General features: G+C 35.5%; 1 protein-coding gene and 1 long non-coding RNA gene across 2 annotated transcripts in view; both read left to right on the top strand.

Annotated features, from left to right (window-relative positions):
* LOC137645024 (uncharacterized) overlaps window positions 1-4,176 on the top strand; it is a 37,069-nt gene extending 32,893 nt beyond the window's left edge. Inside the window, exons 3-5 of the mRNA XM_068377890.1 lie at window positions 1-34; window positions 816-1,130; window positions 3,919-4,176. The exon at window positions 1-34 is cut by the window's left edge and continues 48 nt beyond it. Coding sequence (XP_068233991.1) covers window positions 1-34; window positions 816-1,114 — 333 coding nt within the window. The 3' untranslated portion in view covers window positions 1,115-1,130; window positions 3,919-4,176. The remainder of the gene's footprint in view (window positions 35-815; window positions 1,131-3,918) is intronic.
* Window positions 4,177-12,381: 8,205 nt separating this feature from the next.
* LOC137646017 (uncharacterized) overlaps window positions 12,382-27,500 on the top strand; it is a 477,241-nt gene continuing 462,122 nt past the window's right edge. Inside the window, exons 1-2 of the long non-coding RNA XR_011045379.1 lie at window positions 12,382-12,602; window positions 25,735-25,895. This is a non-coding gene — a long non-coding RNA (uncharacterized lncRNA). The remainder of the gene's footprint in view (window positions 12,603-25,734; window positions 25,896-27,500) is intronic.

The following is a 27,500-nucleotide window of genomic DNA, read 5'->3' as shown; positions in this document are numbered from 1 at the left end:
GTTTCTCTTCTTGACCTAATGGAAAGATCCAGGAGTGAGTTTTATTATCATTAGTATCATATCAATTTCATGTTTTTCTTTAATTTTAACTTTGGACGTAACTATGTAATTTAGAGTAGCATAATCTTAGTACAAGTATAATGTATCATTAGTAATGGTTGATATAAGAATGCATAGCAAATACGTGTTTTATAACATCGTATACCATAGCACCCTTTATATATATATATATATATATATATATATATATATATATATATATATATATATATATATATATATATATATCATTTAGTTATGGTTAATATGAAAATGCAAAGCAAATACGTCCTAATATCGTCGTATACCTTAGCACCCATTATTACTGAAAGTGTATTACTGCTGAAGCCCTCTGCGTATTCGTAAGCTCCCAAAGGTCAGACTTCCAACTGGGAAATATGAAAATGTACATGATTTCCAGAAAAGAATATACAAGAAATTCTTCATTAGGAGAAAACGATATTAATAGTATATTGTGAAATCCTCTTGAATAATTTTGAATTAACAAATGAATCACTAGCCAACCTTGTTTTATGGTAAAAATAAAAGCTATAAATCATTCGACGGTTTTATAAGAATAAACAATTCACATATATAGATTAGAATGGCTTCGTTTTCAGCTGGAATATGAAAAAACTTCGAAACGCACATCTGAATGGTATTGCATTTAACTCGAAATATTCCCAACAAGGTTTAGTTTAACAATTTATTTACAGTTGATACAGCACTGATGTTTACGGTAACCCGGAAAACCACCCTAATTCATATCCTTACAGGACCGGGCTGCAGCAACAGGAAATGCCTCAGGTGGTACCGAGGATGGTGGTCAGCTGAGCCTTGTGGAATGGAATCACGCCAAGTGGCCATTTGTAATCAGAAGGAGAAGATGTACTGCTGTGCTCATGGTTGCGAGGCGAAGGGAATTTGCCCCTCAGGTACCTGTACCAGCCGAAAGTCCGACTGCGAATTTGGCATCGTCAAGGACGGATGCAGAGGACGACAGTGCTACTGCTGCATACCACCACCACCACCACCAGCACGAGAACTGCCACAACAATCACCAATAACTGAATAGACAAACAGCAACAATGGTAAGTTCTTAAAGGACAATACTTTAACAGTCTTGAGGTGTCAGACTTAGTTTTATTCTCTAGTGTTGAAGATTCTACAAATTACCGAAATGTTCGGAAGAGTTTGACTGAGTAGATTACTGAGTAGACGGAACAACAGCGTTAAGTGAAAAAATGGGATGTTATTTACCCACCAGAAATATTCAGGAAAGAATATCTGGTGTGCTAAACACACAAAAATTATTTATGTGTAAGAAGGTTACACACCGAATCATGTTTATTGAAATGAATAAGACTTTTTGTCCACAATATCATGGTCAGGGGAGTATCCTACACACATAAATTTTTGCACTAAAAACATAATACCAAATTCAAAGATCAACTCTCTCTCTCTCTCTCTCCTCTCTCTCTCTCTCTCTCCTCTCTCTCTCTCTCTCTCTCTCTCTCTCTCTCTCTCTTTATATATATATATATATATATATATATATATATATATATATATATATATATATATATATATATATATATATATATATATCAGTCGTAAGTAGTTGACTGCAGTACAAAAGCCTCAGACATGTCCTTCCAAACGCGTCAGTTTATGGTCTTGCTATACCAGTCTACACCCGCAAACTTTCTTATCTCATCAATCCAATGTTTTCTCTTTCTTTCCCTGCATCTTTTGCAGTCTCTAGGGACCCATATTGTCATTCTTGATGTCCATCCATTACCTGTCACTCTCATTATATGCCCTGCCCATGCCCATTTTCTTTATCGTACAGTTTATTAGAATATCCTCTACTCCAGTTTACTCTCGTAAACATGTTGCTCTTTTTCTGTATCTTAGTGTTACTCCCATCATTATTCTTTCCATAGCTCTTTGAGTTGGAACTATGTTATGTTCTGATGTTTTTTTGTAAGGATCAAAGTTTCTGATGCATAAGTTAAAACTGGTAGGACCATCTGATTAATGGTTTTTCTTTTCAGAAAAAGTGACATTTTTTTCGTAATATCATTTAGTTTACCAAATGTTCTCCATCCTATACCTATCCCTTTTCTTAATTTCAGTCTCGTGTCCTGGTAAACACTGTGTCGTAATTACGTGTATTCATTAACAATATATGAGGTCTTCTTCCTGTCTAACTTCTTCCTCGATCAGAATTTTCTCACTATCGTATGCAGTTTTAGGATTGCTGTACTTCATGTATAGATATCTTCAATTGTTCTAACATAAGATTCGTCTATTCCCTGTCTTTGGAGTGCTTTTATTACTGCTGAGGCTTTGACAGAATAAAAAAAAAATCTTTCTCATAATCTAAAAATGCCATGTATAGGGGTTTGCCATACTCTGTTGATTTTTCCATTAGCTGGTCAATCGCATGGATATGGTCAGTTGTTGAATAACGTGACTTCTAAAGCCTGCCTGCTCTCTTGGTTGATTGAAGTCTAGCTGCCTTTAAATTCGGCATAATATGATCTTTGTAAATATTTTATGTATTACGGAGAGTAAACTTATTAGGAGGTAGTTTTTCAGGTCTTTTGTGTCTCGCTTTTTTTTATTAGAACAATGATAAAATACTTCCAAGTTGTTGGTAAAGAGCATTCTTGCAGACAATTGGTGTAAAGCTCAGCCAGTTTTACTATTATGAAATATCCTCTATTAATAAATCAATTATCAGGTAATTTTCTCCGGTTGGTTTCTCTTTTTAAGCCTCTTAATGCTTTCTTTACTTCTCCTACTGTTTTGTTTGGTACCTGCTGAAGCATTTCATTATTTCTATTGGCAAAGTTACTTCTTACACCATTATCGTATAGCATTGTATAAACATCTCTGCTATTTTTAATTACTCCATATCTAGTGTTGATAATATCTTCATTTTCATCCATTAAAGCAAACATCTGTAGGCGTTCCTAGTCTTCTTTTTGTAGATTTCATGGCTGTTCAATTATTTGGTTTTTCCTAAATTTTCATCTGATTGCGTTTATGGATAGCTTAGGTTTTTAGTTTGTTTATTGTTTTTGATAGTTCAGCCAATTCTATTTTCTTTCTCTGGAATTTTACTCTCATTTCCCAAGTTTTCTGTCTTTTCTGATAGTTTTCCTTGATCTTGTTTAGGATTTTTTTTCCACCTATTTCTTGTACTCATTCCAATTCAAATTTAGTTAAATCACTGTTCATTTCTTCTTTACTTGCTTCCAAAATTATATTTATATATATATATATATATATATATATATATATATATATATATATATATAGATATATATATATATATATATATATATATATATATATATATATATATATATATATATATATATATATATATATATATATATATATATATATATAATAATAATAATAATAATAATAATAATAATAACAAATCTTGCAAACGCCTGCGGAAGTGAACACCTGGATGAACCAAACCCCGACACCCTCCCCCTAACCCCCTCCCCCTCCCCCCTCCCCCCGACCCCAAACTTTACCAAGAAAAAATACAAACTTGCTTAGATGGTATGGCCTCATTTCTAAAAAAAAATCCATAACTTAAATTTCCATAATCTATTGATCAATAAAATCATTGATGATAAAACGTATCAGAAGACTTAATCACGTACAGCTGATTATCTTCAGTTTAAAAGCTTTGCAGGCGTACTTGTGGAAAATAATATATAATGACATAGATATATATTACGTTATGCAAAATTTTGCCATTTACTTGGCATTATACCTGTTTGGTATCTAGATATAGACTAAATGTTTATAGAACATATTCATCAGAAGAAATACTTATCTTTATTTCAGTGATTGAGCACAGCGGACCTAGTTGACCTGGTGACGACCGAATTTTGAATTGTCTATAATTTGCAAGGAATCTTATTATCATATAATTGCCAATAATTGAATGTCTCATATCGAGGGAAATAAATTTAATATTAAGTTCGTATGGAAAATAACATTTGTGAATGATATTATCATCACAGTGATTCGGTATTTCATTCAATGAAGCCTGGAAAGAAACATATGAAGTTCATAATGGCATAATGTATTAATAAAATGCATTCGAAATTTCTTGTTTTATTTTTCTTTACACAAGAATGAAAGTGTAAAACCATTTTATAAATATATTTCATTGTAGACTGATTCCACAGTCAGATTTACTTCTTATATATTCTGGAATTTCTTTGGCCGAAAATTTCATGCCTTTAGTCCACTACCGAAAGAAATTATCATTGCAGCTTCCATCTATTTTATCTTCTTTATTCATTTAACATTCATATTTTTCTATGAAGTTAAGTCGGTTGATCAATCAATTACACCCTTTTTCCCAATTACGAATTAGTAGATCTTTAAACATCACTCAACCCTAAACACGTTCTGTACTCTTTTCCTCCTCTTTAACTTTGCAACTGCATAACGTCCTGTCCTTTTCCGAATCCATTAAGTATCTCTTTAAATGCATAGCACACACTTGTTTTCGGCTAACCTTAAGTACAAAAAAGGCTTACGACTAATTTCACAAGAACATACTTCACTTTCTTTAGTAAAAGCTATTCAGCGCAAATGATAGATCTTTAGCACCGCTTATCCTACACTCACTCAACATTGCATAGCTCTCAGTTTTGATGTAAGATATCACTAGGTTCATGTACCATGACATATAGGTAGTAGGTTGGCCAGGGCACCAGCCACCCGTTGAAAAACTACCTCTAGAGATCTATGGGGTCCTTTGACTGGCCAGATAGTACTTCATTGGATCCTTCTCTATGATTACGGTTCACTTTCCATTTGCCTACAATACATATACACTGAATAGTCTGGCCTATTCTTTACATATTCTCCTCTTCCCTCATACACCTAACAGCACTGAGATTACTAAACTATTATTCTTCACCCAAGTGGTTAACTACTGCACGGTAATTGTTCAGTGGTTACTTTCCTCTTGGTAAGGGTAGAAGAGACTCTTTAGCTATGATAAGCAGTTCTTCTAGGAGGACACTCCAAAATCAAACCATTGTTCTCTAGTCTTGGGTAGTGCCATAGCTTCTGTACCATGGTCTTCCACTGTCTTGCGTTAGAGTTCACTTGCTTGAGGGTACACTCGGGCACACTATTCTATCTAATTCCTCTTCCTCTTGTTTTGTTAAAGTTTTGATATTTTATATAGGAAAGACATGTTAATGTTGTTACTGTTCTTGAAACATTTTATGTTGCTTTGTTTCCTTTCCTCACGAGGCTATTTTCCCTGTTGGGGCCCCTAGGCTTATAGCATTCTGCTTTTCCAACTAGGGCTGTAGCTTAGCAAGTTGTAGTAGTAGTAGTAGTAGTAGTAGTAGTAATAATAATAATAATAATAATAATAATAATACTTTCGTTTAGTAGTATTGCTTCCTCTCCTATTTCACTCTTCCTTCATTAATCAGTGATTTTCATCCTACCCAATCCTTTTTGTCATCTGACTAATACAGACGTACCCTGTAAAAATAAATGTAACTATCAAGTCTATAATATATATATATATATATATATATATATATATATATATATATATATATATATATATATATATATATATATATATATATATATATACATATACATATACATATACATATACATATACATATACATATACATATATATATTAAATTTCACTTTTACTCCTATTAGCTTAGAGGAAGCTATCATCTTTCAATATTCTTTTATCTATTTGCCTTTACCAACATTTATAAATTTACTTGAACCTCTTCCATTCTTGTAACATTCAGCCGTGTCTTCCATACATCTTTCACATCATTATTCGTTATTCATATACAAATGCTGCTACTATTACAGTTCCATACTCTTCAAGGCATGAAAAGTTTTCTTCTGTAAAGTGCTTAGTCACATTTTATTATAACCTTAGATTAGAGACTACCTGCCATTTACTCTTAAGGGTTTTGAACCACTAACCAGAGTGATACAAGGCTGACAGTTTATCCACTCATTATGTCATAAAAGGAGAGGTATATATAAGTACAGTATATACAGCTGATTATATTTGAAATTCTCCCTGCAATACGAGGAGTGAAAATATAGATTTGATTACCCTCAAAAAATAATTCAAGTCGAAATTCTTATTCTTCTATTTAAGAAATGTCTAGACTTGTCGAGGATCATTTAGTTTTTCATTGGTATCACATCTAGAGAAAAGGCAAAGGGAAGAAGACGGGAGAAAGTCAATCAATGTTGTATTTTATACTTTTTGGAAATGTAGCTGCGGTCGGAAGCAGTACAGTTGATGGTCTAGGTCCTTAGTCCTGTGGAGGATCTAGTCTTTCTGCCAATCTTCTTGCAGACACGGGCCCTTGCAACTTTGCAACCTGTAATGGGTAATAGCTCCTCTTGATACACTTATATGATAGTCTTTGTACCACACTGATGCAGTTTTTTTTATGATATTTCCTATGCTTTTGAAAATGTTGTACTCACCAAATGTAGCTCCAAGAGTTAACAGAGAAAGGTTCTAAAAGTAGTTGAATATTGTTTATTTTGCTTTCATAATCAGTTTTTCTTATTGGGAAACTCTCAAGAAAGCTACAAATCAAACTCATACTTCTCTCATATAAAAGTTTCCGTTTACTTAACATAGTTCTGAATGGACACCAGCCACACAGTGTTGGCTCATATCAGAGAAGGCTAATTCATGTCTTAACACTTGAAGGATGTATATTTTCAGATACCCATCAACCAAGACTTTTGAAATTATCTCCACTTTCTGCGGAATGGGAAGGTCTTCAACTTCAAAGACCTGTCCCTTTGATTTTCAATCATTGCACAGTTGTTCTCTCAGGTGTTCACTCTGGTCTGACTTTTGAATAATCTGATCAGAATCTGTATACTATGGTAAATCAACAACTGGCTACTTCTGGTATCTTGCATGGTGCAATTACACTAGCATGGTCATTCTCTCATGTATATTTCATTATCTAGGTATTATAGTAGAATGGGAGAAGTCAGATCTCCCATGCAAATTTCGTCTTCTATTAGCGTGTTTTTTTCCCATTCATATGGGGTAACACAGTTACCTTCTTTTGAAGGACTTTGCTTTGGCTTTTGGGGTGGACCGTAATCCCGACCGGCTGCCCTGCCACATACAAAATAGCTGATCATGTTGATCAGGAACAATCAACTTGACTATGGCAGATACTTTCGAGTCTATTAACGTCCTCAGAGAAGATTTGTCATTCCCGCTTTACATTCACATGCATATCACCTTTCTCAAGCTGATGAAAGCACTGTAGGCTCTGAATTCATTCATGGATTAGTTCCTGGGCTACTTATGTGTGATAAGGAATAACAACATAACTATGGTGACATGAGTTAAGAAAAAACGGAACAGAGTTTCTACTTCTTTACAGGTTCACAAAGTAGTTACACAAGTGGGAAGCTTTGAACCTTTCATGTGAGATAATCTTTTTAGTAACTATCCACAATGTGAGGGTGTCACTGGCTTATGAATTGACAGTCATTAATGCCCCACTGTTCCCTGAAGGACTCACTCGTGATGTGAAGAGCTTAGCTCCTCACTAACCTTCCAAAGAATTTGTCACTAAATTTGTCAAGGTAGTGAAGTCTGTTATTTAACTGTGTCGGACTTCCTTTGCCTATTTCTGCCTTGAAACATTGCCTAAAAACCTAGTAATCATTCATCTTTGTATGCTTGGTGACTACACGTTGTAACAACTCAATCTTCTCTTGAACAGACCAACTTTTAGTTTAATTAGGAATAACGGTAGTAAATATTTAGATGAGAGTTAGCGGCTGGTCTTTCACTTTCTCTTCTTCCATTTCACTCACAAGTAATTTTCTCACTGGTTGAGCCAGTTGCAGGTGTATTACCCTGCAGAACATATTTTTCTTAGAAAAAAAGTTTGTCAAAGGAAGAAATGGAGTATACTGTATTCTAATATCCATCTCCCACACAAATATCCATCTCCAATAAACTTTCACATATGTGGACATCTTAATATTTATGCTATACATCAGTTGGTATCATTTCATGACTAATGAAAATCACAGGTTTTCATCGAATCTACAGTAGTATAGCTACATATTTACCATAATAAGGCAAAAATAATTTGCTAGAAGTTACACTAGTCATCCGCCCCTGGCTCATCTAAGTACCCTGGAAGCTGAAATTTTCAAGTAGGGATGAACATATTAATATGTTCAAGGGCAATACCCTGCTTACTTAGAGAGGAAGCCTTCATACAAATAGCAAGGGTTTGTATACTTGTACTAATAAAATTCTCCAACCAAGAATATTATTCTCTCAAGTGTGACAAGATTGACTGTGATCAGTATGGCGTTCAGAGTTGAGGATCTATTCTTTTACCATCCTGTACATGCATAATATACAAGTTCCTACATGAGAATCAACTAGGTTCTTGCACCATGTCTTACACCTAGTCCGATCGTTCATCGCGTGTCATAAGTCTTTTACTTAACAGAGCTTTAAGGGTTCCATAAGGGTTCTTATATCTAAAGTCTTGATGATATGGTGTGTACACTAAGGCTGAGACGAGTGTTCTAAGTCTTCCATAAACTACTATGACTGCAGATATAAAGCTTAGCCGACCCTATTTTTCACGGGGTTGGCCTGTTCCTGTCTAGAAGTTGAAGTTGGCCTTGCTGGGTCTTACGAGTACACGGCCTTTGCAGAGGTACTTTGTAAGTCTTTCTTTGACAGTTTGACCGCCTCATTAATATTATTATCATTATTATTACTAGCGAATACAAGCCTAAGGGCTCCTACAGGTTAAGCAGCCCACTACATGAGATAAAATTAAAACAAATTTAAAGTTTGTCAAGATCAGTTTACTTACAAAAATATATAAACATAAAAAGTATATCCAACAGATTTGAACTTCTGAAGTTTCCTAACTTCAATCACCAGGTTAGGAGAACAACTCCGCAATCTGACCGCAGCTATTTTCCCTGTTGGAGCCTCCGGGCTTGTAGCATCCTGCTTTTCTAGCTAGGATTGTAGCTTAGCAAGTAATAATAATAATAATAATAATAATAATAATAATAATAATAATAATAATAATAATAATTTACATTCATAAGAAATACCAAGGGAAAATCAGTATGTAAGGAAAATTCGTTTTAAGATAAACAACATTTAAAGAACTTTTTCCAAAACAATTATAGAAATATTGCTGGTAAAGGGAAACTACATAAAGAAAAATCGGAAGCTAGTAAAAATATCAAAGAAAACTATATTTCAATGAAAAACAAACATAATATGAATCAAGATAAAAGTATATGTTAAAAAGTTTCGAGAAAAATAGCAGTATTCAGTCGAAATTCAATTGAAAATAGTTGCAAGGTAAAACAAATGTGAGAAAGAAATTCGTATTTTAACAGGATTGGAGTAACTGCGCCATAAGAAAATTTTTCGAACTTCCAACACAGGTGAGGATAGCCTAACATTTGACATATTATTAGATAAATTTTGTATTCTCTGAAAAACTTTACCAAACTCTATATCAACATTTCTTCAAACCAAAGTTGATATTAAATTTGAGGTAAATGTTGCTCTCTCTCTCTCTCTCTCTCTCTCTCTCTCTCTCTTCTCTCTCTCTCTCTCTCTCTCTCTCTCTCTCTCTCTCTCTCTCTCTCTCTCTCTCTATATATATATATATATATATATATATATATATATATATATATATATATATATATATATATATATATACATATATACATATATATATATGTGTGTATAATCATTTGTGTGTGTAATCATTATCATCATCATCAGCTATTTCTAGTCCACCACAGGACAAAATCTTTAGACATGTTCTTCCACTCCCAGGTGTTTATGGACTTCCTATGCCAGTTATACAGGCAATTTTTCTTAGACCGTCAATCCATCGTGTGTGTGTGTGTGTGTGTATGTGTACGTGTGGTATGCTTGAAGACAGAAATTATGCATACACATACAGTATATATGTGTGCGTGTATATATAGAGAGAGATAAACTGTAAAATCAATGTCTAAATAATGTCATAAGCATAATTGTTGTGATCTGTTAACCAGGCTCAACTGTCAAAAGAACGAAAAACTGTTGCAGTATCACATGCTAAATTCGAGAAGATGAAAAGGAAGACGATATGTAAACAGTGGATCGATGGCGTTCAGCTTTAAATCATTAGCGAGTACAGTTAATGAGAGGGACCAGGACATCAATTAAGGCTCCACGTTAAAGGTCATAGTTCAAAGTAACATTTTTAGGAGTCTTGAGGATTTGGAGAGCCCGCCTCTTGAATCTCATGGTCATAACAGGCTCAGATATAAGGGTAGGCTCGTCAATGCACAGTAAGTATTTTCCAAGTCCCGACGATTCAAATAGTTTTCGGCTATTCTTTATATAGGTGGACATTGCAACATTGATAATACCCAATGAGGAAATGTAATAATCTGGATTTGCAAATGACTTAGATGTTAAAAAAATAATTACAATGAACCGAGATAGAGACAAATCGGAATTTGAATTTTTTAAAGATACAAATCAAGACAGAATCAAAATTTTATGAATATTTACTGGGGAAATGAAGGTGGGGAATTTCGAGCAAGTATTTGCGACTGAAGTAAGTCAAGGTAAGTAAACCTGATTTTCTATAAAGACATTAGAAGGAAAAATTTCAAACACATAAATCGGAATCAAATGAAAACGACATCTTTAAAGAAAAATTATTAAATATAAGTAAATAACAGTATAGCGTTTTTGGTTAATATATGATACTTTAATTATTAGTGAAACTAATTCGCTTTAAGAAAGGGGCCCGGGGCATAATCATCAAGAGCCCGTGTCTTGCTTTTTGCTTGGCAGTTTAAAACAAACAAAAATAAACAAGCGTAATTTTGTAATGTATCAATTGATTAAAATGAGAAATCTACGTTCTATTGAAAGTCCAATATTTACTGATGGTGGGTTATTGCGCATGCGTTGGTTGCCATCGCCTTTGGGAGCTTCAAAGACAGTACAGGGAAGACAGGATCGTCACTTTAATTTCTGTGGGCATTTGGCCGCTTTAGTAGGGTGGGTTCGCAACAGATGGCTCTGCGATCATAGTCTGCTCGCTTACTCAAGTCAGTGTTACCAGATTGGAAAAATTTCACCAGCGTTCATTTTAAACCATGATGGATGTTTTTTTTTTCTTTTTTTTCAGGCATGATATAAATATAGGCTACACTATGAATAAAAAACAGCATTAGAAAACCGTACTCATGGTTTTTATATTTTCATTTAAGCTCATAATTATGTTATATTACATCTATTTTAGAGGAATTTCCGATCTAATTATCTGGTAACGCTAACTCAAGTCTTCAAAACAATTGTAGCAATGCCATTGCCATATGTATTATGTATAACAAGAAGCATATGTTAAATACATTACCCTTCAACTATAAACTATCCTTTAACGGCTCAAGTTTTCCTCGTATTTATCAATGCAAAGTTAAGGTAAGGTTGTATATTGAATGTATATATGATTATAACTTGCAGACCATGTGTACTTTATCAACGTCAAAGATTATACAATAAAATAGCTCCTAATAGAGGCTAAGGCCACTTCGGTTAACCTTCATTTTACTAATGAAAGTGCAAACTCGTAACTCTAGAAACAAAACTCACATTAAATGAAGAAAAATCAGAACATCTTTTTTATCATATCTCTGTACTAAATGTTTTGATAAGAATTTGAACGTTAACAAGCCAAGGACAATATTAGACCGCCCACCACTAATTTTCTCTCCTCCAAGTTTATTCTTAGGTACAGGTCCTATTTCGGATGCGTGTCTTTTGCATATTCTGTAAGATATATTTACAATATTATATATACATGATATGCTGAGCCGAACCTCAACTTGCTTTTTCTATTTGAACAAGCAACAAGCTATATAAGTACTAAGAAGAATATAGGTAATTATAATTATAATAATTATAAGTATATAGATGAATAATAATAGACCAATTATTAGATAACTTTTATAGTAACATATGAACCTTCTGAAATACCGGAACCCGTATAGAGTTTATTATTTTAGCTAATTAGTGGGGTGCGTCGGCAGTAGATGGCGCTACTCAGGCGTACGTTTTTTTTTTCTTCTTTTTTTTTTATATAGGCTTTCCTATCTTCCCTTTACTGTCTGTGAGGGAGCTTTCTATGTTTTACGGTGACGTATTTGTCAGCTTTTTACAGCTTACAAATACTTATTCATAAGCTCCCCGGTGTAGTTTTAGAACAACCCATTCCTCTCTCTTCCCATTTTCTCTTCAGTTCCATCTTGAACTGGGTGTGGGTGGTTATTAGTTTTTTTCCCTAAAAGTAGCATCACAGTTTCTTGAAAATTATAGTGACACCCATATAATATGGAGACGGTTTCAGTGTTCCTACTATTTACAGAGGACCATCAACCTTCGCCCTCCCAAAGTTAAGGTAAGGGTTATATTTTGTAAATATGTCAACTTATAGTTGTGATACGTCAATGGTGCGCCCACAGGGATGTACCACTTGTCATAACACAGGAGCAGTAAAAAAAAATATTAATGGTGTTTATCTTTGAGTGAAATATGATATTAAGGCTGTTTTACAAAATTGTTATGATTTAGTATTAATTGTCGGGTGTAAAGTCGTTTGGAAAGCAAACACAGGGTTGAAACTTATTTGTAGGGTAAGTTACGGATACGCACTTCAAGGCGGGGTTACATGTCAGGATATGGCACGCTAAGGTGGGGTTGCATGTGGCATAGCACACCCCCCCCCCCCCCCCCCCAAGTAAGGTAACGACTGTTTTAGATAAGGATACGGCCGTCTAAGGGGGGTGTTGCAAGGCAGGCATAGCACCTCCCTCCCACTGCCAGGTAATGATATGGCTTCTAGGTTAGGTAAGGTGGGGAGGGTTAGGTTAAGCGCTGATCCCACGTTTGTTTCCCTTCTCAGATAAGATATTTAGCCATAAATGATACTACTTTGACGCTACTTACATGAACCATAAATTTTTCTAACTGTTTATCTTGAGTTTATTATGCACATCTGACGATTATTACTGCTGCAAATCACTCGATTTGGGCAGTCCCCTTCCCAAAAACCCGGTTTCCGTTTGCGGTCCCCCATGATTGTTTTGATATAAAGGGAGTCCAAAAGCACATAAATGGGTGGTTTGTCCCAAAACTTATGGCCAGAGTTGCATAAAACAAACTATAGTGAGTAAGAAAAATATATGGTTCGTGCATTTGGATCACACATTTACCGAAATTTTTCTATTAAACTGAAGAGCTAAGTTTGTGACAGATTCTCAATTTAATCTGCACTGGGATATCAGTCTGATTCGTTAGTATGAGATTTGGAGAAATTAAATTTATAAAGAATACACAAAGAATCTAATTCCAATGAAGGATAAACAAATTCTCGAATTACACATCTACACGGCTGAAAAAATAAACTAACTCGATACTACTCAAAACGAAAAAGTTACAGAAGCAAATGAAAATAACCTAGAATAAAATCTAACGAAGAAAACTCTCTCTCTGTGTACCTGCCCTCAAACCCAAATACTGTAATTACCGATATCTTCTTTTTTGTTTATCTCGGCAGTTAAGAAAACTCTTACCCTGAACCTCCCTCACCGCCCCCCCCCCCCTGAACTTCCCTCACCGCCCCCCCCCACTGAACCTCCCACACCCCCCTCACTGACCCTCCACAACCCCCCCCCCCCCCCCCCACCGACCGTCCAAACACCCCCCCCCCCCACTGACCCTCCACAACCCCCCCCACCGACCCTCCACAACCCCCCCCCTCACCGACCGTCCACAAGCCGCCCCCCCCCCCCCAGAATAAGAAACCCTAATTCTAAAGATGATTAAACTAAAATGGTCCCTTTCTTTCGGTGTTACATATTTCCTTTTTTTTTTTTTTGTCTTAGATTGGGAACTAATATAACAAATAAAATTATAAAGAATATCTTGGGAAATAATCTTAGATTGCGCACTAATTTATAAGAAATTTGATATCGGAATTAAATTGACGGGAAAGAGAAAGTTTGGCTTTTGGTTAATGACCCTGCCTGGTGTAAAAGAAAATGTGATGATAAAACTCGTAACAAATTCTGGAAGTGTCGTAAACAGCAAACGACTGTTTTGGGGGCCCAAACGCTAGCAGTGAGAATGCCAAATAAAAATCTGTACAATTAGAGTTGAATAGTAATTTATTTTCCAATAGTAGAGAAATCTTTTGAAAGTTTTCTATAAAAAAATACTTATTTTTTTCGGAAATTATATAAACTAGACTTTATATTTGTGAACAATTCTTGATCAAAGAACAAAACTTTTTGAAGGAAAAAAAATACATAAAGACGTTGATAATATCATCGTTTATTTTTGGACAAGTTGTCTATATCATCAGCTAAAATCCCATTACTATCAGAACAGAGTAGAATTATTTTAACTTAAAATCTTAGCCATAGTTGTATTGGTTTTTATGTTCGTGTTCATTGTTTCTATCAAAATATGGATTCACGCTATATAACTGAATAGATTATACATTAAAGATAAATATCTTGGGTAACTTAGCTGAAATCATTCAAACTATTTATAAGAACATAATTAAAGCTTAAGGTCGCTTGTTTTAGTTCCATCAGATAGATGATCACTAGAACGTTAACCGAGCAAGCCAAAGAACAGCAGTGGCATCCCCAGTAAACGGCTTAAACTCACGGTCCCCGGCTGAAATCGATCTGCTGACATGCGAATACTAGGCGAATATGTTATCACTGTACTATTCTCCTCTATTCTACAAGCAATTTCTCTATGTGTGTTACATTTCCGTTAGCACTTGACTATGCTAAGGTTATTGTCTGTTCCTGTAACATTTCATATAATGCAGAACAGGTGCAAGAAATCTGCTTTCATTTCTATTAATCATCTTCATCCAGATGCCTAGGGAGGTAATGCCTTCGGCTTGCGTTGTATGCATTAACCAAAGGATCTCTACAGTGTCCATTCACCACCGAGCTACTCCCACTTTTAAGCTTTTTACTCTACTTTCGTTCGTGTTCCCATTCTGGCATATCGCTCCCCAATAACTTTATCTTTAACTAAAATTTAAAACTGTGTTGAATGGCCTCCCCAGCCCCAATTCAGGGCAATATAGGCCACATTCCATTAATTCCAATAAAGAATGCTGTTTATTCATGTACTGGCCCGTCAACATGGCAGTTTTCGGATAAGAAGTCTATATAATCTACTCTCACATACATATTTCACATCCCGTGAAATATGCATTTTTAAATTCCCATTATACTGTAAACCCATTCTTACTTGTAAGTGGTGGCTACAATTGCCAATATCCCATTAAATTTGTTAAAACGCCTATTGATTAAGGATATCAAAGGATCAAGTCAGTACACGAGCTAAGGAAATTTTCTTGTATAGACTGGCATAAAAAAAAAAACCATAATCAAACGCGTATGGAAGGACATATTTGAGGCTTTTGTCCTGCAGTGGACTAGCAAGTGCTGATGATGATGTGTAGGTGTGCGTGTAGAGAGAGAGAGAGAGAGAGAGAGAGAGAGAGAGAGAGAGAGAGAGAGAGAAAGAGAGAATGAATGCATTCAAACCTCTAGTTTTCAAATATGGACAACTTCTCAAATTAGTTCCTCATTAGTAACGTAATATATTTGCCCGAGGTCTAAAATGGTGTCTCTTTTTCATTTATCTTTATAGCGATATGAACATAAATAATGGTAACGAATTTGATTATCCGGTTTTGTAGTTTATTATTATTATTATTATTATTATTATTATTATTATCATCATCATCATGCATTAACTTCATTTTCCAGGTTTGGATAGCTTTCCCTTGTTTATCCTTCCACTCATAATACTTTTCTTTTATGGCAATTGTTGCAAATCCCTGAATGAAAGGTCTATAAAATCTACTATGGATAGAAATCTCGTTAATCTCTTAGAATTTTGTAGAACAGGATACTCGACTATTGCCAGTACCTTGTCAAATTGCATGCGTTGTCCTGCACTTCACACATGCCCAAAGTATTCTAATGACCTTCTCAAGTGTCCCAGTTCATTACAATTGTTGAATTTTCCTACGACACTCGGTTGTGGTGTGGTTTTATAACCACAATTTGCACCACCTATCTAATAGGTATTCCACACCGGATTTCATGCAACCTCATACTGGTTGGGATAGGAAATTTTGGTTGCTTGCGGCCATCTGAACAGCAGTTCGAGATGCTACGCAATGAGTCCGGTATTGTACGTTGCTCTACGTGTGATACTGGCCTTTTCAAAGCTATCAGAAGTCGATTTCGAAAAAAATTAAGCATGTTTAATGTTTGGCTATAGACTGGCTCACACTGTCTGGTACGTAGTCAGTCCGAAATCATGTGTAATCAGTCCGAAATTGTACGTATTCATCTGAAATGTACGAGATTACTGTGTAATCACTCCGAACTCATCCGAGGTTTTGTGCATCTGATTTATCCAAACTGAGAACATCTCAGACACCGGAGTATGCTCTTGGTTTAACCTCGCAGAACTTCGTATGACTGCAGACTGACTTCATGCTCAATTCGTACTGAATAGGTAGTGTCAGCACCATAAGATTGCATGTCCCCTATGGCAGTGTGTCGCAGACCGAGCTCGGACTGATTACGCATGACTGGGGTCTGGATACGCACGGCAGTGCAAACTTTACAGACTACCTCGTGCAATCTAGCATGGTCACATGTTCATGGCGTCCACACTGTAATATAAAGCTAGACACTTCTGCATTAGAGTACCATAGTTCACTACAATGAGGATCTACCACGACTCAAGAGACCTCTTAATAAAGACCAGAGGAAGGAAGCAGGCTCTTCCTCATTAGTTAGATGAGGAAGAGGGATCTCCCCGAAGAATGCCCGGTGATAACCATGAGGATGAAGAAACTGCTGTTTCATCAAGTGCACCAACAAGTCCTGCTATTACTGGTGTCCCTATTGCTGATAAAGAGTCTACATACAAAGGTGTCAGTCAGACCTCTTTTAAGGGAAAGGGCAAGAAGAAGATCCCTGCATTGAATATAACTACAAGAACTGAAGTTGAATGTTGCAGAATGGTTCAGGCAGAATTAATTAGCTATTGAAAACTGGACACAGAGATGAAGTCGGTTGCAACACAAATTGCACCAGGATCCCTTCAGGCTCTGGCCCAGACCAGCTCTCCAACAGGCAGCACTGTATGATGCAGAACTTTAGTTTTGTTTCCAAGTTTATGTAGCGACATGACATATCAAAGAGGAAGGTTAGAGGCATTTCAAGACCTTCCTGTTGCTGATCCTTCTTCTTCGCTGCCTAGCCCCAGGTTACGGACTTCTTCAGGGACATCCATCACACTCAATCTGGTAGCAGGAGTAGGGGAATGAGGATGTGGCCTTTGTGAACTCTGTACGCAAAATGAATGATATCTTTCTGAGTTATATAAGCATGAATTTTTATAGATGGGACTTCTACAACTGCTGTTTTTATTGCTCAACATTCATGCTTACTTTTTAATTTGCAGCTCCTCAGACATACCAGCAGCTTAGAGACCCAGTTTCACTCCAAGTCCTACAAGTCAAAGTCTCTATTGCAGATTAGGGTCAAGTTTGTCGAGTATCTCCAGGCAGAGACACTTACCATGGATGAGGGGGTCTTCTTCAGATTTCAGATGGATGCCATGGAAATGTTACAGAAACCAAAGATGGAGGAGAGGCAGCATCAAGACTTCCAGCAGTCTAACCAACAGCAATCCTACCAGCAGTCGCAGCATCAAGACTTCTAGGAGCCCTACCAGCAGCAGCCCTACCAGCCGCCTTAACAGCATTTCTACCAGCAGCCGAAACAACAGTCCCACCAGCAGCATACGAGACCTTCTTCAACCTTCAAAATATTGATGCCTCCTACCTCCAGCCCTGCATCACAGTCACTGCTTCAGACCAGATCATCAGGCAAGATGGGTGTTTCGTCTTCCCCCACTGCACCGACCAGCAGTGCACCTCGGCTACTCACATCATCCTCACCAGAGCAGTCAACTTGAAGCATCATCAGCCAATTTAATGCTAAAACATCTCCCATCGACTTTAACTTATCTCAAGGATCAATTTCCTTTTTAAATAGACATGATCCTAACGAAATGCAGGACCGGAGCAGGAAGTAAATTTATAGATGTAAAAAGACTGTAAATCGATTTTCATATTTTGTATTTATTATGACTAAATATTTCACATTTCAACTGATAGTAATTTCCACATTTTCCAAAAATCATAGTAATTATGGCAACATAGCATTATTGCAATAATACTTTGAGATGCAGGATCAAAATGTATGTAAATTGTACATTGATTGCATATTTATTTGCATATATGTAGGCTACACGGTAATCAATGAATATTGTTAAGCTTCTGTCGCTCTGTTTTATTATTCAGTTACTTGATCTTGTCATTCAATGCTTTCATCCTCTGAGCTGAAGTAGTCCTACACCCTCTGAGCTGAAGTAGTCCACCAAGTAGTTCATGTTCTTGACAGCTGTTGGTCGATTGGCATGGAACTGAGTTTCTGTCTGTCAAGTGAGCATTATGTCTGCAGTCTCCAAGTTTCAGGAAGAAGTTCATGGTGGTCAGGATGGAATTCATCAACAGTTGACGTGTCAAAAGCTGTAAAGAACAACAAGCATGTGTGATGGTTTTAGACGTGATCCGGAGTTTATAGCATTGTAGTAAGCAGGCAATAGTATCTTGAAGCAATTAATCTGAAGGCATTTTCCACAACTATTCTGGCTCGTGAAATTCGTTTTTTATAGGAAATGTTTCGAAGTGGTAGGGGTTTCATCAACCAGGCCTTCAGGGTAAAGGCATAATCTCCCCCATGTAGAATAGAATGGGGTACTTTTTTCATCATTAGGTAATGGTTCAGGTCCTGGGAAGTGAAAATCGTTGGCGCCATGTAAAGACCTATGCAGCTGTATATAGCATCAAGGTGTCATCCACAGTGAAATTTTGCAATTTATCCACCGATAGTCTGCTATCTATCTGCAGCAGTACCCTATCAAACTTAATATGCAGAACTCTATGCTAAGTTGCTGACCACACGTAGTGTAGGGAATCCCTCCAGCAGAGTGCCATGTACGGAACCAGCACCTAGATGTACTCAAGTCTTATGAGCTCATACATGGGCCCAGTAGTTGTCAGTGAGTCACGAGTATGCCAACTCTTCATCACCTGTATGTCAACTCGCCACCACCCTATGTACTGCTCTGCAGTGAAGCAGCAATGACTCACTAGATTTTTTTTTCCTTTTTCTTTTTTCAAACTCAGCCCACGTACAACCACGTTCAGTCCATCTGGTGTGAAACCCCTTTAGGCCTAGACCACTAATTTTGGTAATTTATTGTTTTAGCTTGAATAGTTTTTTTTTTTTTTATGGAAACCCATTATTTCTACCCTTGTTTTGTAAGATCTGCGAAAAAAAAAAACATTCAAGTGTATTCATGCCTCTAAAGAAGCTTATTTGTCTAAACCCTAGCTTTTTGTACTATCTGTGTTTTGATGTATCCATCTTTTTTTTTTTTTTTTTACAGTGCAACCTCTTTCCTTCTCGCTGTAGAATTTTGGAAAGTTTCATTTTTTACGACTAATTGTTGTAAATGTACTATGATGTGGCTTTATTTCTCTTTTTACATAACCACCGTTACTGTATTTAATGTTTATTAATCTTTCGAATGGTACTAAAACAATCCTTTTCATGTCCCTCATTTCGTTATCTCCATATGCACTATAAATTCCTTTGTAGGTCATATATGTCATTATTTCTGTAATCAACTACCGCTCTAGCACCGTCATCAAAAGCAGTCTTAGGCCCCATCATTATATCTGGCTTCTGTATTAGGCAGACATGACCTCCTGTAGGTCTAACAGCATATCCCTCTCCCTTGCCGACTTCCATAACAGAAAACACTAGGATTTAATGTTTGCAAAAGTAGTAATATTCCAAAAACGTGTGTTATCTATTGAAAAGTAGGCATCTACATGGTCTACATCTACTAATAATAAGTGTTTTTTTTTTTGGCTTTCTCGCTGGTTATATAAGAAACGTTAATCCTACTTTCTACATCAGCAATCTACATTTTGTCAGAATTTACTTCTACAGTCTCACAAAATCTGATGGTTTGGTGTTTGAACAGTAGTTCCTGTCATGGCGATAGTTGGTGTAGGTCGTGATTTTAATTTATTATTATTTTTTTCTTTTTTTGCATGGGTGTAATTACTGTTATTTCTGTTAGAGCGGCAGTTTGCACTGTTCGTTAGTCTAGATGAAGTCTTTTTTCTCTGTGCATTTTTCCTAAACTGTTACTGGGTAATGTTCATCGTCCATCAACCGTATTTAAGTTATAATTAGTTATAACACTTAACAAATCCTAAATTCACTTCGAGAAAGAGAGTAAAATATTCTAACTAAATAATAGAAATAAATACACGAGAGAAGATCCATGAAATGGCATGTTCTTCGTAGGGAGCATAATCATTCATAAACTTTCTTATACAGGTCACTTGATAATTTTGCATTTCGTAGTTTTCCTACGATATTCAAATTGATCAATATATTTGCAAAAAAAAAAGAAAAGGATCAAATTTATATCCCATTCTTCAACATTCTTTATATAATTTGACATGCAAGAATATTATATAATTTGTACTAACAATTATAAATAGAAGAAATAAAAATCCGTGTATCAATTACTCCGAGATGGAATTTATGCTCATTTATGCATTATTAGTTCAAATTCTTGTATCACTATTTTCTCCTGTGTCTATGCTTACCTAAAGTATCTGAAATGTTATTTTAAATAGCAATGATCATTTTATAAAAAAAAAAAAAAATAATTCTTCATGCATCGTTTCTTTTCTCCATACGGGAATTGTCAACTGATTTCTATTCAAAGTCTCTTCACAAGCCACTAATCGAGATTTGATGCTACCGTAGTCTTGATGCATTTTTTTTTTCTAGGGTGAACTTGACGTGGAGTAAAGCTCGTACTTTTAATAGACATTTATATCTTATTAGCCTTCCTTATATTTATCTATCTTATCGCTGGCCACCATTGTAATGTTTCTTTATTTTATAGCTTTATGCGTTAGGGTTGGCATTGTTTGAGGTTTTATTCGCCTTAAAACTTAGTCTGTTATAGGAAGTATATTTACTTATGATCTACTAATTTCACAATAAACCAGCATTATGCGATGTGAAATTCTGAATGCCTGAGAATGCATATGATAAAATGAATGGGAAGGTCCTGTAGAGAGTAGGGTTCCTCTGCTGTATAGGACCGGAAAAGCAGCTCTTTAAACAAAATGAACCATAATGCCTTACTCCTACATCCTAGTTTATTTTAAATCTCCTGAGAGGCTACGATTATAGAGAACGTCGAATATAAGAAGGAAAATATAAACGTTTGCGTTAATGATAACAAGTCTAAATTAATTCAATGGAACCAAAGAATTACCTAACTGTATACATAAGTCTCCAATGGGCAATTACAGAATTTCGCAATACAAGACACGAGCTCACTCTAACACTTACCTTCAAGTTATTCTCATTGTCCTAAAAGTTTTTTCCCTCTCTCTCTCTCTCTCTCTCTCTCTCTCTCTCTCTCTCTCTCTCATTGCCCCACCTTAATCATATGATTAGTCTTCCTGTTGGTGTGATCTCTCCTGGCCATGTTTTGGCTATATGTTATTAATCTCTCTCTCTCTCTCTCTCTCTCTCTCTCTCTCTCTCTCTCTCTCTCTCTCTCTCTCTCTCTCTCTCTCTCTCTCTGTAAATTTTTAATGTCTCTATGTTGAATATTACAAACCTTGTAGGGTCGACTTACATTATTATTATTATTATTATTATTATTATTATTATTATTATTATTATTATTATTATTATTATTATTATTATTATTATTTTCATTCTCATTTTTATTTTTTTTTATCTTTATTATTGATAGTAGGCTAGTAGATATGATATGAATAGTGGGATAGATTATAAACTCTTGCATCTAAGCAACTGCATGAAATTACACGAAGACACGTTAAAATCATAATCAAGAGTTCATGTGATCCTAGAAAATCCATTTCTTTTAGCCTGTTTAATTTCTTATTACCATTTTATGACTAAACAGATTTTTTATATATTTCTATTTATTTTTTTCAGTTTGATCTCGTTATGTTTTCGATATAGATTTTCTGAAGGCAACCCTGACTTGGGAACATTTCTAGTACTTATTTTTTCCCGTCGCCAACACTGTTGAATTTGATTGTTTATATTTCTCGACACAAGAACACTTTTGGATGTTATTTTCCCTATGACCTACAGAAGTATAAATAAACTGTTAGTGTCCTAAATGAGTTAAGGTGTCAGTTAAAAGTATCTAGTCTTGTTAGGCTTGTTTTCCAGAGGAAACTAAAATCAAACCAAAGTATAAAGATTAAATTGTCTGTGCGCTATTTTGCCATATATTTCAACTCGCCAGTTACAATGACAAAAACTAAAATTTTATATTTCTTTTCTTGTAAAGAATTTATATAAAGAATATATGGAATCTCAAAGGAAGCCGGAAGGGAATCACAAAACTCTTGGCATAAATTAAAGAATTTTCCGTTTGGCGAGGCAAAGCCAACAAAAAAAATGTGGTATCCATTTTTGTAATTATATGTAAATTTTATGGTTTCCTGCACTTAGATAAGCGAAACTGTTTTTAGTTTTATAATCCGTAAAATTAACTTTAGATTATAGAACCTTGATGTGAAACATTTACATAAATATAATTTTCCACTTTGTTTATTCAGGTTGCCCTTTTATTTCATTTTGAGTAAGACGTCTTATTTATAAACAGCTTGATTACCCTATTAAATGAAACTAATCATACCGGGATGTGATATTCCTTCTTTACATTTTACTGAATGTTTATGCAGGTCAAGGATTTAAAGGAAAATATATAGCGAAAGATAGTTAATCTAACAAAATGTAGATATACAAAACGACGTTTTCGGTATTAATGCTAGATAATATTTTTTTTTTTTTTTTTTTTTTTTTGAACTGGAGTTTCCATAACAGATTTTTGGTCTCGAGATTACAAATTCTTATACACCTGTATCTTTTTTGGGGGGTAGGGGGATGGGGTTGGGTGTTTGTCGTTATAACTGATTCAGGCTTTCATAAGCTTGTTATTTAAGTGAGGTTTATCATCGGGTATATTACATAGCGAGAGTATTAATCCCTCGCTGATCACACACTTTAGTCTGAAATTCGTTTACGTACGTGGCCTCTAGTGGAAAATGTAGGCTGAAACACCGCAATATCCTAAATCATAAACGATATGTATCAATCTGCACTCGGTTTCTTTAATGTTAAATTCTAAACTGGGGTAGTAAAGGCTGTTTAATAGTGCTAGACCAGTGGTTTTCAACCTGTTGGCCATGGCCCACTGGTGGGCGTTCCTGATAGAGGCTATGACACGAGCATCTTTTAAGACAATATTTACTAGTGAAAAATCTGAAGGGAGAAAAGAAAAAAAAACAGAAGCTTGCCTCCAAAAGGAAATAATCAGCCACCTTCATAATTTGTGCCAGGAACTGTTCATTTGTGAGAAACCCTTTTAATGCAGAACATGGAGGGCTCTAAAGAAATAGTTCTTTAAATGATAAGGTTAAGCTACCAAAAATAAAATCGATTAATATTTTTAACACAATTCTGAAGGGCACTGGGCCACGAGTACTAAGGAATAACAAAAAGAAAAATGGGCCATTGGCACAAAAAGGTTGAAAAACACTGTGCTAGACTATGTGATAGAGAAAATCTCTTATAGCCTATTGGAAATATCCCCGCCTGGCAATGTGCAGAACTGGGGTTTGAGACCCGCTGAAGCTGGATAATTTCTTGTAGTGCCTGCAAAATCACCATCATTTTGAGCCAAAGATGGTGGGTTTGAGGGAGCCTCTAGGTCTATCTATCGATTCATCAGCAGCCACTGCCTGTCAATCCCTTGTCCTAGCTTTTTTTGAGAGGGGGTCATTCGCTGCTCATATATTGTTAGTCTCTAGGGCACTGCCACTGTCCCTTAACTCTGCCCTTCATGTACGATCTTTAAACAAAGTCATTATGAATTTTTTTTTCTCAATTAGATAAAATGGAATGCATTCAGTCAAGCACATCCTTTAATCCAACTTCTTACACTTCTACATTTATCTGTTTTCCTTCGGCCAAGCAATAAAAAAAAAAAGAAAAGGAGTTAGCAATACCCCCGGTCTCAGTATCTTGTCGAAATTCTTGATGATGATATTCGACCAATACGATTGGGTTAACTTGGCCATTCTATTGGTCTATTCATTAAGAAGGAAATTAGTTGGACGAATTTCCTAAAGAAAACACTTTCACATCAATGTCTAAGGGTAAAAATCTTGAAGACTTTAGAAAATATGAGGCATCATAAAAAAAAATAGGTCCTTTCTGCTTCTCAACAAACCTTATGATGATGTCGCCTTGTCCCTTTAGTGTGGCGCCTAAAGGCATATGACACTGATGTATCTGAATTTTCAAGGCTGGGACACCCACATCCATAATATGGTCTTTTCATCCCTTTTTACGCCCCATTGCCACTATTCAATTATATTCCCAACCTCTCGTTTCCACCTAGCCTGCCTCGGAAATTATAGATAACCAATATGTCAGTATAGCGAGGGTCCGAAAGTAGGTGAGATTTGCGTGGCGTTATTTATTCTGGCGAGAATAATTGTTTATCGAGGTTTCCTTTTTTCACTACAGCACAGTACAATTTTCATTTGAAGGATACATATCATTTCTACCTCGGAAATTACGAATAATCAATGCCAGAATTGCTGTGGTACTGGCTTGGATAGATATGGATGTAGAACTATTTATCACTAGCTATATTTTTGTGTTTTTCCTTTTGTTTCGTTGGCAATATACATTTCAAGTAGAATTCAAGGAGTATTTTTAAATCTTAGCCTTGCAAAAAAAAAAAAAAAAAAAAAGTTATTCCAAAGTCAAAATATCACTGTTTTCAATTTCTTTTTTAATAACCCTTTCTCAGACATTTCTTTAGCTAAAGAAGTTAGATTCTTACTACACAATCTTAAAGTGATAGCTGTCATGAAACGCGTAAAATGGCAGTGCAATTAGGACTCAATCAGGAATAGTTTTCTAGAGTCAGGATTCCATCAATAATCAGTGTGGATCTCTATTGCGTTGATAACGTTGATAAAAAAAAAATACAACTGATGAGGCAATAGATAAGGAGCATGTTCTTTATTTACTTTTCTCGGTAATCTTAAAAGCATTTGAAAAAGCTGTTTCGGAATACTTCACCTGTGGTGAAGTTTGGAGAGCTTTTCGAACTAGGAAGGTATCAGTGTGATACTACTTTGTTAGCTTACAAAGACAGGCTCTGGAAATTAGAAGTGAAGGTATGCAAGCTCTGCTGTTTGTGTAGGAGGTAACTAATGACATTTTTTTTTTTTTTTTTTTTTGCAGATTGCAGTGCTTTGCACTTTGGCTAAGTCTCGTAGAATGCCCGCAATCACTGCGAAGAGAGAGGGAGAGTAAGGAGGAACCAGGAACCTATCCTCGGCTTACTGACTTCGGTGACAAATAGTTTATATTCTCGAAAAACAGAAGGACCACTTCACTCTAAGGTAAGATGTCAATTTTCTGAATGTGATTTTAATTACTTTCACGATTCTTCACTTTTATAAGCAAACTTTTAGAATCTCACCTTCCTTTCTTTTGCCCTGACTCTTCCAAGCTTTTCTTTATGATGTTAGTTGCACTCTAATTCTTTTCCCTTACTCTGCTTTCTATTGTGACTATGGTGTGCAATAGAATTAGATGGCTGCCCAATTATCCTCTTCAATAAAAAAGCTTTCTCATGCCGAAAAAAATTATCAAATGAATTTAAGGTAGAAAAAATTTAACCTTTTAATACCGAAAGTGGAAAATTTATTTCCTATAAAACCTAGTGTTCGTGCCCAAATAGGAGTGGCTGGTACGGAGCAAGGCCAATATATATTGGCCTTGGTACTGAGTGTGAATCGTGGATCGATGCGCTGCCAATAATCTCATATTATATCCTGTATTGAGCAGTTGATGCTGTGGGAAATTTTTGCTCGGAAGATGCGTCGTGAATATGATAGGTTTCTGCAGCATCATAGACGTAAATTTACAAACTAAAAAAAAAAAAAATTAAATGAATAAATTGACAGCGTCCAGCTACGTTGATGTACCACGTTCATTTACTGATGACTGCGATACTTACTATCTCTCAGAAAGCAAAGCATCACTGATGCTAGCGCCCTTATATTGTAAAAATAGGAAATGATACTTGCATTGCTGTTCATATATGCATTTGTTCATGTCTCTCTCTCTCTGTTTTCTTAATTTTATGTTTACCATTATTCTATTTCGAGGATATTTCGTTCGCAATTTAATGTCAAATTCCTTTAACTTATTACTCGTAATAACGATAACAACAACAATAATGATAATATTCTTATTAGTAATAATAATAACAATAGCAATAACAATAATAATGATAATGCTTTCGATGTTGTCAAAATAATATGGCATCTGTAATTACAGGTAGAACTTAATATGATTTAACCCTCTATGAAATGGAGTTGCTATTCTCTGTTGTTATACTTCATAAGACTGGCAGGTGAGCGAGACCTTTTAAAACTAGCGATACGTTTGTTTCTGCCGTTGCCACTACCGATTACTAGGCATTGTTCAAATTAATTCAGAATATTTTTTTAAATGTAATGTATTATGGTTGGATACCGTCATTTGCCGAGTTGAGCTTTGGATGGTATTGGTATTCGCGGACATAATTTTATACGTATGGTTTCAACGGATAGAAATGTCAGAGACAATATTATGGTTGGAATGGGAGTGCCTTTGTGTAACTTAGTGATACATATAGAAGTTCTTTGTCATTGTGATTATCAAAAAAAGTTATTAATATAGCTTTTTGAGCTGTATTGCTATACACATCTTAAATTTTATGCTCTGGCCTCATATTTACAATAATTGCATACAACGTTATAGCATAAGGGACTCACCCTCAACTAACAGATAACCACTTTTAAGAGACAATGTTAAAGGAACCAGATTCAAAACCGTATCGAATAGTATCAATGAGGAGTCGCAGAATATAGATCTGAAAAATATTCTACTGTAGTTCCATTGTAATCTAATATCACTTGCAAAAGACCACTATCAGGTGTTCAGTATACAATATTTTA

Source organism: Palaemon carinicauda, chromosome 8 (assembly GCF_036898095.1).
Source record: "Palaemon carinicauda isolate YSFRI2023 chromosome 8, ASM3689809v2, whole genome shotgun sequence".
Taxonomy (NCBI): domain Eukaryota; kingdom Metazoa; phylum Arthropoda; class Malacostraca; order Decapoda; family Palaemonidae; genus Palaemon; species Palaemon carinicauda.
Note: the sequence above shows the minus strand (reverse complement) of the source record. Positions and strands in the feature narration are given on the sequence as shown.